General features: G+C 35.9%; 1 protein-coding gene and 1 non-coding gene across 4 annotated transcripts in view; one reads left to right on the top strand and one right to left on the bottom strand.

Annotated features, from left to right (window-relative positions):
• LOC104913245 overlaps positions 1-8,448 on the top strand; it is a 49,630-nt gene extending 41,182 nt beyond the window's left edge. For both annotated transcript variants that reach the window (XR_002119803.2, XR_795235.3), the window contains exons 3-6: positions 1,211-1,419; positions 3,124-3,198; positions 7,743-7,842; positions 8,367-8,448. This is a non-coding gene — a transcript (uncharacterized LOC104913245). The remainder of the gene's footprint in view (positions 1-1,210; positions 1,420-3,123; positions 3,199-7,742; positions 7,843-8,366) is intronic.
• Positions 8,449-11,796: 3,348 nt separating this feature from the next.
• Positions 11,797-17,336, bottom strand: part of LCP2 (lymphocyte cytosolic protein 2) — a 28,334-nt gene continuing 22,794 nt past the window's right edge. For both annotated transcript variants that reach the window (XM_003210261.4, XM_031555668.1), the window contains 6 exons: positions 17,076-17,190; positions 16,437-16,486; positions 15,784-15,887; positions 14,909-14,986; positions 13,680-13,835; positions 11,797-12,989 (listed from right to left, as the gene is read on the bottom strand). In XM_003210261.4, the coding sequence (XP_003210309.1) occupies positions 12,864-12,989; positions 13,680-13,835; positions 14,909-14,986; positions 15,784-15,887; positions 16,437-16,486; positions 17,076-17,190 (629 nt within the window). In that variant the 3' untranslated portion in view covers positions 11,797-12,863. The remainder of the gene's footprint in view (positions 12,990-13,679; positions 13,836-14,908; positions 14,987-15,783; positions 15,888-16,436; positions 16,487-17,075; positions 17,191-17,336) is intronic.

The following is a 17,336-nucleotide window of genomic DNA, read 5'->3' as shown; positions in this document are numbered from 1 at the left end:
ACCACCTTGCTTATGTCATTAAATTATTTTTAGTACTGGCTACAGGAGATGGATAAGATTGGGAATTAAAGGAAATAACATTTTCAGTGACATTTGATATCCCCCATTCACAAGTATGTATGCTGAGTCTGTCAAAATACACATCTGTGTATACATCTATATAACTGATTTTCAAATAGCACCAGGAGTCCAAACTGTTTGTCTCACCAGCCACCAAACAAGAAAATCATCATATGCTTGCCAGCTTGAGACTCAAGAAGTAGATTGAATTCTTCTCAGCTTACAAATAACGAATTTGAGACACTACAGTATAAATGTTTTACTCAAGTAATTAATCCCATTAGTGATGCACAAGCTGGGAGTCCAACTTACCTGCTGATTTTTCAGGGAAAAAATATACTTTAATGAACAAAGAGAGATTACATGATTCCAAGTTTAGGCAAGGGGAAAAATGCAGTTGCCTTTCAGATGGTAGCTGTGCTTTAGAAAATGTTTCATTTTGACTTGGATTCATTGATGTCTTCTTTCTGGAAGACACAGAGGGAGTAATCACTATTATGAGCATGTTTAGAAAGTAAAGACTTCTAGAATAAACAAATGACCTTTCGTACATAGAGGCATAATCCAAAAAACAATTTAACCCACTTTCTTTCCTATAGGAGGGTCACAATGTGCTAAACTGCCATAATCACATTTCTGTCCCAAACTCTCATGAACTGCATAGCTATCTACACTATAATATCAGAACATGCAGTTTCAGATGCAAAGAAACAAACGTCTAAGCAGTTCAGTCCAAAGTGCTTCTATTTACTGCTTATACCAAAAAGGCTTAGACAAACACTAATCATAGAATTGCTAACTGTTAATTTGTTCTGCCCGAAGTATTCCTGAACAATGTACTTTGTGTTTAATATAAAGCTACATACCCAGGGAAAACTTGGTATTTTTGTTTCAAACCTCGACAGATCATTGGAAATGTGACTTTAAAATTCACTTGTTCTGCTATTAATTTTGAATGCCTATCCATATCTCAGTTAAATATGGAATTTTTCCATAAATAAATTTTATTGTAGAGTTATTTCTAGTATAGCTAAGGCTTTCTTTGACCTCAAATACAGAGTCATATTTTACTGGCTGTTTACAGGCACTTTGGTAGTTATTCAGATTGATTCCTCCTGATAACAGTTCAATGCGTTGTTTCTTGTCGCAGTGCTATTCACATCATAAGCAGTTTGCACCATCCAAAGTAGCTATCTGAAAGTACAGAGCTTTATATAACTGACTGTCAGCTGTCCAGCTACTGTATCCTATATTCACCTTGTTACTGCTGGCAGCCTCCCTAGGCTGGGAAGCTCTGATGAGAGACCAGGCACCAGTGCATCAATGCTCACACTCTTCATCTTAGACAGAAGTACATTGGTAGGTGCAAATTTAAATTTCTTCTGTATCAGCTCTCATATTTTGTTTGCTCGTTTTCACATTGCATATCTGCATTCTGGTGAAATCAAAGTTAAAGAGTTTTTTCAAATCAGGTTTTGCATGTCTTTATTTTGAGAGCTCTGGAACAGTGCTACGCAGAATATTAAAGATACTCCACTGCTGCCAGTTCTGCTTCCCAGCAGCAGAAAAAGAGAGATTCAGTCAGATGGGAATGCTTGGTCAATGTGGTAAATAATGCAGCACTTTCCAAAGTTAGGCAACGTCAGTCTGATTAGGCACAGTTGTCTCTACATGCAAAGCATTAAAAAGACCTTTCAGATACATATTTAGTCACAGCAGCTGTTGCTAACAAGTCCCTGCTAATGTGATCAAAGTGTTCATAAACAGAGGCATGAAAGTTGCTTCTTACAGTGCTTTCAAAAGGCGACTAAAGACATGCTGCTCATTTAGTAATGCTCACCTGTTGATGCTCCTGTGCATCAGAGAAACTTTTGATAAAGCAGCATTAATAAATTCCCTTAGGAGAATTTACTTTATGAAGTAAATTGACCTCTTCATTTTGGTATGATCACATACTTGTAGTTTATAAATTTTTTAATGACACCTTCAGGGCTTTTTTCCATGAGTAGAGTTATCAATAACAAATGCATAACAGCTAGGAGACACACTTCTTCTTAGTAAAACCTACAAGCAGGTGATAAAATAGTCACTTATATTGAGTATCAAGAACAGAAGAATTTTTGTTTCACCGAAGGCTGTTTTGCAAGAAGAGTTACAATTTGTTATATGTATGCAGTGCACATTGCTCTGATGAGATATGATGATTGAAACTGGTCAGCAAGTAACTTGAAATTCCTTCTGCTTTTTTAATATATTCTTCTTAAATACTTACACTGAAAGTCCTTCTTAGAGAAGAAGCCATAAAAAGCAGCCAGGGAAGCAAAGAATGTGACTTAGAAACAGGAAAAGTTAAAATGATCTTTTTAATATAGTGCTGAAAAAAACTGGTGCAATTAACACTGACAGGATGCTAAAGTTTTGTGATCAGTTGTTAATATCAGCCATGCCAAGACCAGTACTTTTCATGAAGTGGATCTCAGCTCCAAATGCAAGAGAGAAGCAGAAACCGTTGCTGTATTTCTTTCCCATGTCCACTCCTCTGCTAACTAACACAATGTGCTTTAGAAAATATAATAATATAACCTATTATTATTTCAGAGAGCCAGTTTATGAAAAGTCTTAGGTAGAGGGAAATGTCTCAGTCAAACAGCTGAGGCAGGAGTTGGTATAGAATCTTCTGCTCTGCTTTCTATTGGCCATTTCATAAGTTAATGACAAAGAACTCTTGATAAAGCAACCAAAAGAGCCAGACCTGTAATTTCAAAGTAATGCTAGAATTTCCCTGAGCAGATTATTATGCTTTTGTTCTCCTAAATACTCATTTCCATATTTCTAAGGGTGATATAGTGCTTCATGCAGCATGCAGGTTGACAAATAAAAAATAATGTATAGAATTACAATAGATACAGCTAATAAAAACCACAGTATCTATATTGTTTTTCTAAGTACTACCATTTATGCTATTGAATACATTTAAGTGAACAAGGGATCATTTGCAGTGTATTAAATGATAAACCCCTTTTGCTGATATTAGCACACTTGCTTATTTCTCTCTTACTCCAGGCACTTTGTTGTTATTGCTGTGAAAACCTAGGAAGATAAAATAGAAGTGTGGGAAGGTATCTAATAACTGAGCTGGTAAGCAATGCACTCTGCCTTCCTGAAGTCATTTCAGTCAAAAGGACACAGCATTATCCAAAAGGCAACACAGGGGCACTGGTTTGTTAGGAGATAATTTCGTATTTCCTTGCTTGATAGACTTATTTTCCTCATGGAGATGACAAAAATCTTTCTGAATGGCATTTTTTTCTGCAAAGGGATGTACATGTTGTACATGTGAGTGCATTTAAGAGCTAGAAACTGGCATTGCTCTGTATAAGTAAATGCTTATTTCAGTTTCTGTGAAATCCCATGTCATTTCAATGTTCTCATTATGATTGAGAGAATCCACGATACCATCAGAAATCACTTCTATTGGGAAACTGAAAAAAACCACGCTGAACTTCTGAATGCTTCTTCAGAATGTTTGCTTTCCAGACAACTCCCCAGAGTATCTGAATTTCACTTTAAAAAGCTCTGCAGGTCAAAGTATGCTTTCAATTCCTTTGCCTCAGACTTTGCATGCCAAGCTGGACTTCTCTTTTCGTGAGTCTGACCAGTAGCTACTGCCTGTCGCAGAAAAGGGATAGGAAAGGATTGTAACCTCATAACTTAGGGAAGTATTTTGTTCTCTGAACAGGAATACAGAGAAACTGCCAGCAAACATTGCTTTCATTCGGATTTTACAGTCCTATATATGGTCAACAATGAGGCTTACATCTTCAATTTATACACACAAAATGACTTGATGGGTCATAGAAATCAGTTTAAAACTGGTGAAGAATTTTTATAAGCCCTATCCACACACGTTATGAATTGATATGAATCATAACTTCAAAGCCTTTGTCTCTTTAACTCAGGTTGGTGCAATCTGAGATGCTAATTTCATAGTTAGTGCTATAGTGAAATACAGTAATAGTTTTCATTCTGTAAGTAGAACACGGTGTTATATATTTATACATATATTTTAATATATACATTGTGTTTATATATATTTAATATTTTCTTAAATCTTAAAACATTCTCAGAAAATTATATTATATAATATTTTGAAGTTTTCTTGATGGAAGCCCCTCAAACAAAGATGTATTTAACAACTCAATATATTATGTCACAGATGTGTATTTTAATTCAGTTCCTTAGTTCATCCTGATTCAAGAGTGTGCATCCATATTAAGGCTAGTCAGCTCACTTTGCAGCCTTTTCTGCCTGCCACTGTGCCTCATCTAACTGAAATGTCACCTTTCTAGGACAAATTCTGGCTCGTGATCTGGTCAGGATTTCTTTGGCTTTGAGGATTTACCAATTTTCATCAGTGAAAATTCCACATGTTCTGTGTGAAATAACTGACGTATGTTGAGGTTGCATGATTTGTTTATGTGTTTGTTGCTTTGTATTCTGTTTGACTTTCCTAGCAATCATTTTTTATATTCAGACAGTGGTTTAAAAAAAAAGGCAGTTCTTCTTTTATTAGAGCTTTTTGTGTGAAAATTTAATGACATACATTTAAATGTCAACCCCCCCATTAGATGCACTAGAAATTTTTAAATGAAAGCTAAGGCTTTAAATGACAAATGAAATGAGTGTATTATTAGTAAAAGTTTATTTCCTTAGACCTCATCTCCTATTCACTGCAGTGTTTATAAATATGATTTCCTTACAGACAAGCACTACTAATGTTTGCGAAGTCACTCACTAACATTTTGCTTTTTATTGAAGAGTATAGACTTCTACTCCCCACTAAAACAATTTCTTTAAAATATTCCCTTAACTGTGAGATGTAATGTGAGATCTTGGACTTCTTTTTTTTTTCCTTAGTCTGTGATTATACAGGTTATTTGCATATTCTTTCTTTAGAAAACCTCCTGTTCAGTGATTCTGTATTTTATTATTTTAATTTTTGCCTGTAAAAGGTGATGTTACACTCCAGAGGTGAAGAAGGCAGTTCTGTAAAGTAATCTGCACTGTTTTAGTTGTCCACAGTGCCTTCTGATGCACATCATAATCCTACATTCATTTTCTGAAATAGATTTCTAGTCCTCCTAATCTGTTTTCTTCCTTAGAGAAGTTGTTTGGTAGAAATTTTGTCTTGACCTGATATTCAGAAAAGTGGCTGAGTAATTTCAGCTTCCACACCTGAATTTGTTCTCGGAAAGACTCCAGGCAGAGTCATATCATGTCTTGAAGTAGCATACAGAGCCCAGCCAGCCCATGATGAGAAACAGCTTCCATCACTTTCAACTGCATGTGTCACTGCCAAAATCTGTAGGTTTATTTCAAGTAAAATTAAAATCATGACACACAACTTAACATGCTGATATTAAGTTGTTAGCAACTGTTGTGCAAACACTCCTTGCATAGAGATGAAGCAGGAATTAATAGTTTATTATTTTCAGATTTTCATTATGAAATATTACCTCACAAATTCAGAAAATAGTTTAAGTGAATTTAATATCATAAATTCAATATTCCTTATTTCTCTTTTCTTTTTCTCCTTAAAAGAAAATGCCTCAACTTCCTATAGTGTTAGTAGTCTTTCTAATTAATTTCTCTAACTATTTAAGATTATTTTTCAAAAGGTCTTGCATTTTAGGAGCTACTATACTTGATTTGTCCAGTAGTTCTTGCAACTCAATGTATTGTTCATGTTTTGAACCCAAGTTTTCGTGTAACTATCGTGCTTATTTTTCTTTTCACACTAGTTCAGCGCAGAATATAAGCATGATTTGAAGGTTATTTATGCGATGGGAAAGTCTTGCCAAATTCAGGAAGTAAATTAAACTAAACTCATTGAACAGAAGTCAGTGTGGAACTGCCTACAAGTTCTCAAAAAATTCCCTATTACTCAATAATTAGCTTCTCTTGAGGTCAGCCACATCTTCCCCATTCCCTTCTACCATAACATGTTTAGCAGTTTCTACAGTGAAGCAGGCACCTATTTATCTTTACATCTACACCTGCAAATCCATTCCTGGCAGCTATTTAAGCATTACCCTTGATAGATTATGAAGAAAATAACTGTTTATAGTAACATAAACATGTTCAGGAACTTGCTAGTTGCCCGTTTTTATTTTTTTTGTACACACATTTAAATACATACTTTTAGATACTCTTTTATAGGCAGTAGCCAGATAAAAACACCTTGTTGTATATCTTCTCTGTGCACACATAAGCTCTGTTTTTTGCCAGCAAAATCACCAGCTTCTGCAAACCACACAGGACTTTTTCTTTAGATATGTATAGCTTGTTTGCATTGGGTTCTTTGCAAAATGCTGTGAGCTGAAAGACTGCAATACAAGAATTAGTGCAGGTGTGAGCAGTGTTTCCTGCTCTGTATTTCTCATCTGCAGAAAGCCCCACAATCTAAGCAGCATATCATGCTTTCCCTTTGAATCGTAGTTTAGTTGTTCCTAAGAACGAAGTGCTTCTGGATTTCATTTTAGCTGCACCTGCAAGTCATTACAAAATGCTTTGAATGCTTTATTTTAAAGACAGTTTTTGTGAGAGCATGCTCCTGAATGATACAAAGAATGGAAGAGTGGGTAAATGGCAGGCAGCTGTCATCTTTGTCCATCAGTCCTCTATTGCACACCCAAGTGATTCCACTCTTCTCCAACCTAACAGTCACTCTGCTTCAGTGCTGCCAGGCAGGAAATCTGAAATACGGTCTGGACACTGAACAGCAAGAAAAATGTTTGCAGTAAATCAAGCAAAAGCCCTGAAAGCCACTCCCTTGCTTGGTGTCCCTGGCATTAAGGACTACAAGGCAAGGACTGAGGAAGAAATGATCCGTTCCCAACTCCAGGACATTGTTCAGCACTTTTTGTAGATTTAAGTCATGTATACGCATCTAAGGGCAGAGATTATTTGATGTCTGAACTGATACATTGCTATAGCAGAGCATCCTTGTTGTCTTCCATAAAGTTAGGTTCATTGTGTGATCTTTACTGACAATAAATTATTTTTAGTCCATCGGAATTAAAGTTAACAAAAAGAAACTGCTGATCAATATTTTGCTGCAACATGCAGGAATATTCAGCCCTGGGATGCAAAGGGCAAGAGCAGATTGCTGTCCACCACTATCGCAGTGCCATCTTTGTCCCCTCTTCCCCATTTCTTCAGCTCTTGCACCATTTTTTACCTAAAATCACAAGTCCTACAGGGCAACCTACCAGTGCCAAGCCGGGTGAAAGACCACGCAGGACTTTTGCTGAGCAGAGCAGCAGGCAGGGAAGCAGGAGGGCTGTCTGTGCGCAGGGCTGTGCGCTCCCTCCTCCTGTGGGCCTTGCTGCCTGGGAGCTGCTGGCAGCACCCAAGGGAGCACAGCCTCCCAGGGCACTCCATAGCACCCAGCTGCCTTCAGGTACCTGCCTGCACAGTGCCTGGGCTCAGCCAGGCTGGTTTGCTCAGGAGTTGCCCTGCTTATCTTCGAGGCCGGGCTGCATAGAAATGGGGCACATTGTTCTTGCTTCCATTTTAGCTAAATGGGAATTCTGTTCATCACTCTTTTTGAACACACACTGTACTAGGGTGAAATAAGCTCTTTTTTTTTTTTCTTTCCCCCCCCATCACTGTTGCAACAGGTTTCCTGTGATGTTCTATACTGAAACTTGCCTGAGAGTTTTCTAATGTCTGAAAAGAGAAGAGCAGAGAGAATGGGGGAAGAGTACATCCAGGGATCTGGTATTTAATCTCAGCTCTGTTACTGACAAGCAGATATTCAGCATTTGACTTTTTTGTGTTTGTGCTTTAGAGTCATCTTCCTTAAATTCATAATGAAAGCTGGTTGCAATGCCATTCTAGACTTTTTATGAAGTTTTCAATCAAATACATTATCATAGGACTTTGTTTGAAGAAGTCTTCCTTACTATTATGAATATGCTCATTCACTGTTTGTACCTCTATGCTTAAGTTCTAAAAAAAATCTGAAGCATCGTCCTTAAAAGAAAGTAACATAACTGTGTAAAATCCACGTTTTAAAAAATCACTTAAAAAAAAAAAGATGATTTTCTCAGTAAGAAATAAAACTGTTTGGCTAATTAGACTCTATTTTTAAATGACAATAATGAAAACAAAGTCTAGTCATTAATTTTTGTCAAATGTTATTATATATTTGATGTGTGTTATACATAGACTATTATTTACTATATGTTAATATTATACATTATGAATGTAACTCCATAACAATTTGAGTTCTGCCTTTCTAGGATCCTTGGCCCAGGCTGATGACCTTAATGCAAAGCCACTTTTGGAATGGAAGAGAGACTTGGACAAAGAATCTGTGTCAAATGCACGTTCCGTTTTTTGTCTTACTCCTTGATATGTTAAGATGTTCCACATGGCAAGCTTTTTTACCCAGAGGTTTTCCAGATATGTATTTTTTAGAATGCATGAATAAGAAAGAGCTGATAATTAGGAAAAATATATATATCCAATATTCTTTAGTATTTTTCATTTTAAAAAATCCCAGAAAAGAGTGCAGAATATGGTACAAATTTCAAAATTGAAGTTATACTTCATTTCAAATGATTTCTAGTCTTAATTTTCTCTAGACTTGATTTATTATTGTTATTATTTGCTGAAGGAAGGCAATATGGTCTCCAAAATAAGCACCGAGATGTTGACTATAACATAACTGCATATACAAACATAAATGTTCCTATGCGTATATTAATAAATTCATTAGTTTCAGTGTTAATTCAGTCCCAATGTCTTTCATGCATGTTAATTACACAACAGCTCCATCTCGTGGTTGACTAACTATTGCCTGAGGATTAATTTTCAGTACTGTAAGAAAATTAGGGTCAAAAACAAAAACGAAAAAAAATACTGCTCAGGAGAGGAAATTTTACGTATGATTAATTTCACTTCACTTTTTTGTTGTTATTAAAAAAGAAAAACAAAACAAGACAAAAAAGCTGTTTGAAAGAAAAAAATATACCTTGAGTGTTTAATATTTACCTTTAGTATTTACCATCTTCCATATCTAGATGGCTAATTATAAAAATGAAAAATATTAATATAAAAAACTATTGAAATTATGATGTGCTGTGTTTCTGAGATTGTGAATTATATATACACTAACTGTTTTGTTTCTTCTTCATACAGATGTTAAAAAATGATGCAGCTAACCAGCAGTTTAACCTTGAAGCTGCAATTAAAAATGTTGACAAAATGTCCAATGAGCTGAAGAAACTAAATGGTAATTCTGAGTTCATCATCTAGGTATATGTTTGAAAGTATTCTTTGGAAGTTCTTTTAGCATGAGCATGGCTTATGATTTCTCTATCATATAATTGGATTTTTTTTAATCTGTTGGTAAAATAGTTATTACCTTCTTTTCATAGAATAATGAATTATGTTACATAGAATTATGTTAGATAAGCACACAGAAAAATCTGTTAGGCAGTGAAATTCATTCCTTTGCAGGAACACAAATAGTTTGATAATGAGAATATTATGAATATGCTGATACCAACATTTTTTATTACTTTGAAGTAAACAAAAGAAGGATTTTTTGGAAGAGTTACAAATGTACACTTTAAAAAGTGCTACATTCAGTTGCCATTTATTTAGCATGTACCATTCAATAATCATAGAATCTTAAAATCATCGAATCATAAGAACCATAAATGGCTTGGGTTAGAAGAGACCTTAAAGATCTCACTGTCCCAACCTTCCTCCCATGGGCAGGATTGCCAAGCACTACATCAGGCTGCCCAGGGCCATGTCCAACCTGGCTTCGAATACCTCCAGGAATGGGGCACTCACAGCCTCACTGGGCAGCAGTGCCAGCACCTCACCACCCTCTGAGTAAAGAATTTCCTCCTATCATCTAATCTAAATCTCCCCTCTTTTCATTCAAAACCATTCCCCTTTGTCCTATGAGACCATGTAAAAAGTTGGTCTCCTTCTTGTATGTAAGCTCCTTTCAGGAGCCAGAAGTCCACAAGGAGATCTCCACAGAGCCTTCTCCTCTCCAGGCTGAACAAGCCCCGCTCCTTCAGCCCTTCTTCAGAGTAGAAGTGCTCCAGCCCTCTGATGGTCTCTGTGGCCCTTTCTGGACCCTATTCAACAGCTCTGCGTCTTTCTTGTGCTAGGAACCCCAATCAGTGCTGTGATTCTACATTGCCCTTTGTCTTTCAGTGGAAAGCCAACTACTGCTTTGTGACATTATTTTGAATTTCAACCAACCCACGAAGGCCAAAGATTTAAGAGAGGCTGAAGAAAAAGCTTGGAGTTTGATGGATTAAGTAATACCATATATTTTCACACATTGTCTTCTATTAATAGTTAATAAGTTTGAACTGTAAAATGACATAATGGTTTACTGCACTTGGAATATTTTGTTTTAATCTGGAAATGTAGGATGGAAAAATGTTATATGTAGCATATTGATTCTGAGAAATATTTTTAACCCAGTTTTCTCACACTAAGCATATTAGGTGTGGAAAGAGTGGCATAATTAACTTAAAATTTCAGGAAATTTGAGCTGACGTTTTTCCACACATTGTTCACTCCTTTTAAGCAAAAGCATACTGGAAGAGTAATAAAAGGTTTTAAATTACTTCAAGTCAAGTCATTGCTTTTATCACAGTTGTGCTCAGAGAAATGGATAAGAAACTATCAGTAAAAGAGAAAATGCAACTCCTCATTTGATCTGCCTTCCTCATTCTAAAAATGTTGCGGAAAAAGGCCATACAAGAGATTACTTGTGGAAAACCAGAAGTATTTTGATTGGGTTTTGGTGGCACATGGCTACAAAAGAAAGCAGAGTTTGGTAGTCTAAATACCCTGAAGTCTTCTTAGCCCAAAATTTGAATAGCCAATATATTTATATATTTCATTAGAATTTATTCTTGTGAAAAGGTCTGAATTTTGAGGTATGTTTTTAATCATACAAAACATGTTTATTTGAATGATCAAATCCAGACTTACTTTGCTAAAAAGAAAAAAAGCATTCAAAGCTACATTTTGTTATGTTGGTTTAATATTTAAAGCTTTTTCTCTAATGAGATGTTTTAAGACAAATAAAACAATTCCATGGGAGGCATTTCTGGGTTATCAGAATTTTCAAAGGAATGTAATAGAACTACAACTCCCAGCTCATACAGTTGGAGGCAGTTTTGAAGGATTGATCTTAATTTTAGCATTTTTGGAAAGACATTAAAACTGACTTTTCTTTCACAAGATTAGACGGGAGATGTTTTTTAATATATACATATGTATATTTTACTCATAGTTGCACAGAAATGAAATTCTTTAACTTTGAATTCCAGCTGCTAGCCAAATATATTGGAAATGAAAATAACATTTACAAAGCATATATATTTAAAATTGTATGAAATCTGATTGCTTTTTCTCTGAGAATATATATGCAAGGAAGACAGTATCCCCTGAGTTGTGGTTCAACACACAATTGACTTTAAAAGGGAAAATGTGTAACCTGGTCCAAGGCAATTCTTAAACCAAGATGTTGGCAAAAGACTGAAGTTCCTAGAAAAAACCTGGGCAAAAAAAATGGGATGAATTCCACTTTTCAAAGGAATGGGAAAAATCTTTTGTTATTATATTCTTCAGTGGTCCTCAATTGCAGCTTTTATTTAAGAATTGAAAAAGGGTTTTTTTTGGTTGTTGTTTTTTTTTTTTTCCTTGAAAAAAAGCACAGAAAAAAAAAAAAACAACCAAACAACCAGAAAGCAGTTGTATAAGAAGAACCACATTTCCCTCTCTCTGTCTGCTTTCTAAGAGATTTGGGTGTGGTCTTCCAATTAAGAATCACACGATGGTAGTCTTGTTGATGTGTCTCCTATAAAAGAATGGTGGCTTAAATTACAGTTAGAGATATAATTTAAGAAGAGTTTGTGCTAACAGAGGAAAGCTTGTTCCTGTATGAGGTTCGAGGATCACACTTCAAATTTGTGGGCGAAGACGTTCTTGTTCCTGAGTGAAGGTAGAAGGCCTCAGGGAATGCATACTTCCAATTAGTCGGCAAAAATGTGCCATCAGTGACTCATCAACGGTATGGCGGGCAAGGGATTGTATCTGTAGATATTTTATTTCTCTAGAGAACTGTGCATAAAGACAACTTCATATCTGAGTCACACAGAACAGATCTTCACAGGCAGCTAAGTATCCAGGGGATTTTTTGGTGTTGCTGAAAGCTGATGTCTTTCGGGTGCAGGTTGGAGTCCTAATCTTTACACAGAAATCTCCGTAGTTAAATGTATTAGGAAGTGGATTGCAGAAAAAAAATGAATGCTACTCAATTTTGTTTTGGTTCTTTTGTATGCCACTTTAGATAATACTTTTGCTGCTGCAGGTCTGATCTGAAAAATAGGTTGTTTTTTTTTCTCTTATGAAAGTAGTGAGCTGCATTGGTATATCTTTCATGGGTCCTCTAATACTATGAGGAAATCATTTTAAGATAATTCATGTTTGTTAGAAGGTAGTATTCCTCACATAAAGAATACTCATGGTACTCTGTGGTTAGTGTACAGTAATAAATACACTGTAGGAAAACCCAATTTATAGAGTACTATATTTAAGGCATGACTTAAAAATGAAAACATCGTCCTTTTTTCATTAAAATTGAAAGTATTTTTAATGACGACTTCATTATTTTAGCTTACTGAAAAATGAAGTATCCTGGGCTTTATAGGTTTTGGTAGACTCTGATCCTCTATGTGATCTTTGTTTAGGTCTCATTTAATATTTCCTGCAGCGTATTTTAACACACACTGGTTTCTTGAACCCCTGTCTTTTCCATCAATCAGAAGAAGAGGCGTTCTTTGGAAATAATCGATGATATGTGCTACAGAAGAAAAATCCTGTGGGATGGAAAAATGAGAAGGCAATGGAAAATGTGTCAGAATTCTTAGTAATTAGTAAAGCTAATTTTTTTTTTAATTTAAACTCTAAATATTTTGCTGTCTAACAAGGTACAGTAAATATCATCAGAGACGCTGCTTTTCCTGCTGCCCTAATTTCCTCTCTGTACAAACTCTGTAGCTGTTTGTCTAGTATGTGTATGAAGATGTGTTGTATAATTGCTTTATGCATATTTGACGTTAATACGTAATGTTGTTGTTCTGCTTGACATGACGAAAGTTCATTAACTTGACTCCTAAGTTCAGACAGCTTGGACTCAATCAGTACATGCAGTGACCTGTCTGATGCCAGCAAATCCAATGCAGTATTACTGGAATTGAGTAAGCTAGCAATCTCAAAGGAAAGCAGTAAAGTTGTCAGGTATGGATTTGCTCCCAATGGTGTATTTCCTTTATCTGTTCTCTTAGTTGTAAACAATCATTCCCTGACCAATTTGCTCCTTGAGTGCAAACAGAAGAATCTGATTTTGCTTTCAGCAGTAACATAATTGTAGGAATAACTCTAAGACAGTGAGCAGAATTACAGTGAAGTAAGACAGCTGATAGATTAAGTAGCTTGAGAGTTAGGGAATAAGACAGGAGGTACTTTCAGATGAAGGGAAGTTGTGTAAAAAACCCAACACATAGTACCTCTTTTCCTTTTAAGCCAGTTCCTAACAAATATGTCTGATCTTGCTCCTGGTAACGAATCTGGATATTGTATACTTTATCCTTGTACAGCACCATCAATACATACGGATGAGTGATAGTTTTTCTTGAGCTGTCTCTTACTAAGAAAGTTCCATCCTGAAAGATGAAAAAATGAAAGTTGACATAAATGCCACTTTTGAGCTGCACAACAACCTTAAGTAGAGCATTCATGATCTCCTTAGTTTTTCTTTTTAATCTGCTTTTTTTTCTTTCATAAGAGTAACTACATTATTAATGGAGAAAAATGTTCAGATCATTTCTTAAATGTTGTATCTTTTAATCTGTTATTTCAACTATTTCCTGCCTGACACAAATGCAGATTTTTAGGGAAGGTAGGGCTGCTGTTGTATGAGGGAGAGATTCCATTAAAGGAGGGTGCAAAATATCAAAGGCAAACTTACACTTCAATCAGAAGAGAATTTAATTCCTGTTAAGTTCAAATCAGGATTCTGTTTACAGACAGCTCAAAAATGATTGTGTCTGTGTAATTTTGGTAGAGACACTGATATTCTCTGTCTCCTTTTCTCCCCCTCTGCTTTTCCTTGTTTCAGATTTAACAAATCTTCAATTAAAACACCCTGTCTGAAAGGCACTGGGTGTGGTCTCCTAAACTGGTCCTTAATACAAGTCATCGAAATGCTGTATATGGCAACTTCAGCTCATTTGCTGTGAGGCACCACAGATTAAACAGATTTCCCACAGTGATGGATGGGATACAGTTTGGTTTATCTCTACATGTACAGTTAAGTCTGTGTTTCACTTGTTTGAATCTGTACTCCATTTTGCTGGTATATGTGGCCTAGAAAAGAATAAGATTCACTGCATATAATGTGAGCTAAGATGTGGAATTCCTGAAAGTGCTCCATTGGTGACAAATATTTATTGAGAATGTACCATTCCTCCTAAGATACTTGAGATCAAATGACTCTCTGGAGATGCATAGTTTGCTCTCTTGGGCTATGGAAAACAACAGCTTTCGTGGCTGATTTGATCTCAATAGCTAACTTTCAAATGGGCAAAGACATGCAAGATGAAGCCCCTACTATAATCATCTATATTGGAGCTCTTACCTTATCATGTAATTTACCTTCACTCTTCCATGTGACTGCAAGGACATACAGGTAGGCTATTAAAGAGATGCTGAGAATCCACAACAATTTAAAGAGTACCTTGTTTATTTTTCGAAGAGCTGCCTCTGCTTCTGGCCGACTAATATAAGCAACATACCATTCATCATTTAGTGAATCCTGTATATTTTGTGGGAGAAGATAGAGGAGAAAGTCATCTGTCAGTGAATTAGCTTATGATGTTGACAACATACTAGTAAGTAGTAATATGAAAGTATTACAGACCTAGCTGTATTGCATCTTCAGATTTTTCCTCTAAGGGAGGAAAAGTAATACTCAGAGATATTTTCAATAAAAATTAGATTTTAAATCTTAGAATCATTGAATGTTTATGGTTGCAAGGAACTTTAAAGGTCCCAACTTTCCTGCCATGGTCAGGGACACCTTCCACTAGAAATGACATTTTCTCTTTTGTCTGCCTGGGACATTAACTTCCTTTGCTTTTGTTTCTCTCTCACTCTCTCTCTCTCTTTTTTTTTTTTAATGATCATCTTAGATAATTGTACAGACTTCCTGTGATCGTAACAGTGCACCCATACATGTTCTCATGGTTTTCTCTAAATATGACATATTTAAAGATGTGTGAAACAAAATGCGCCCAGTGGATATAAATTCTCTACTCATCATGGTTTTGTGGAAAGTAATATGTAGTACTACATTAAAGCAATTGTGCAAAACAAGTAATCCAGCAAACAAGTCATTCTCTCACTTTGTTCTACAGTTTTTTTGCTGCTGTTTTTTTCTTAGTGAGACAAAATAAGGCACTAAATCTTGACACAGAAAAGGAAACTGAAAGTACCTACTAACATCCTGACAATGTCTGCTAACTGGAAAAAAAGCGTTGAAAACAATTCTCTCAAGATCAGCATATTTGCTGTGTTTAGTTGTTACAGTTAATGCTTGTGATGCTTTTGTACCTCATCTTCCTCTGTGTTGATTTGGTGAGCAGTCTGTCTGCTAGGAATGGGCAACGGAGGTCTTAAATCAGCTGTGCCTCTTGAAGGAGATCTGCTGTTGTTGCCTTTAGGATTGCAGTACAAGAATAGAAAAAAAAATATTAAAATCAGGAAATAATTTCATCTGGGGAATGCATACAGGTATATGGTATTGAATTTTGGTTTTTCAAGGCGTGATCAATTTGTGTCACTCTGATGCTGATACATTTTGAATTGATTTGAAATCAGACTTAGGCTAATGTATAAAAACCATATTCGTTGCATAAATTCATTCTTAATGCACAGGTACTGTTTATCACTTGAAAGTATCTCCAGTTTCTCTAGAGGTGGAATTAATATTAATAGATGCAGCATATTTCACATGGAAAGTGTTTTCTTTCTTTGTCAAGGCTATTCATGCGCCACAGTGATTTGCAGGTAGTATTACTCCACTTTCAATATTATTAGTTGTATTGGAAAAATTACTTATATGAAATTTTGGCAATGGCTTAACTAGACTGTAGGCCCAAACTTCGTGGAAGAAAATCTATTTAGATTCAGAATACTGCACTGAAACTGCCTTGCAGCCTTGAGCCATTGTTTGTGCATAAAATCCAGAAGTATAGGATACAAACCTTGGGGAAAGCGAGGTGGTAGTGAGCCACTTGCAGACAGGCTTCTGGCACTGTTTTAAAACAAAACGAAACAAACTACTCAGTACAATATGTCACTGCTGTGCAACATTGCTATGCTTCAAAATACTGATCTAGACTGTAAGCCTGTTTTACAGAACATGACATCTCCCTGAGTCCTATGAAGGATGAGAACAGCCTTCTCTTCATTTTTCATTCTTTCATTTGATGTAAGTAGGTCCACCAATAAATTGGAACTCAGTATCTGGGTATCAGGTAGGTAGGAATCAGGATCAATCTGAAAAACTACTAGAGCTTGTTAATTGTTTAGAGGCCCCATGTACATTGTTACTCTAAAATAGGAAGAACAGGCAACAGTTTCTAGCTCTTTCTTTTGGCTTCCGCTTATGGTGTTGTTCTACATGAGTGAGTTTTTGGTTTTTTTTACCAATTTTTAGGAAAATTCAGCTTCTTGTTAATGTTGCAATTCTGGATTTGAGGCTATTGGAGAGAGTAGTGAAGGACCACTAACATGGTAGGCAATTAGAGCATATCACTTATGGAAAAACTGGAGAGAGCTGGGACTGTTTAGAAAAGAGATTAGAATTCAAAAGGAATGAGATTGCAATGGGTGAAACAAACCTTTCAGCACCAGGCACCACACCTGCCTTAGGTAGAGGCTTGATAGATTTTGATGGGAATGTATTGGAGTTGTATGGGGGCAAAGATATCTGTGGCACTGGTCTTTGGGGTGTATCTGTAGAGAAGAGGAGAAGAAAATGTAAAACTTAACTTAGTTAGAATGAAGAAATCCAATCACATTTCTGTTGTTTAATTAGATAAACTTAATTGAAGACTTAAAAAGTCCTTGATATTTTAGATACAGATTGTAACTTCATATGG

This window comes from Meleagris gallopavo, chromosome 15, assembly GCF_000146605.3.
Source record: "Meleagris gallopavo isolate NT-WF06-2002-E0010 breed Aviagen turkey brand Nicholas breeding stock chromosome 15, Turkey_5.1, whole genome shotgun sequence".
Taxonomy (NCBI): Eukaryota; Metazoa; Chordata; class Aves; order Galliformes; family Phasianidae; genus Meleagris; species Meleagris gallopavo.
This window is presented reverse-complemented; position numbering and strand designations above follow the sequence as displayed.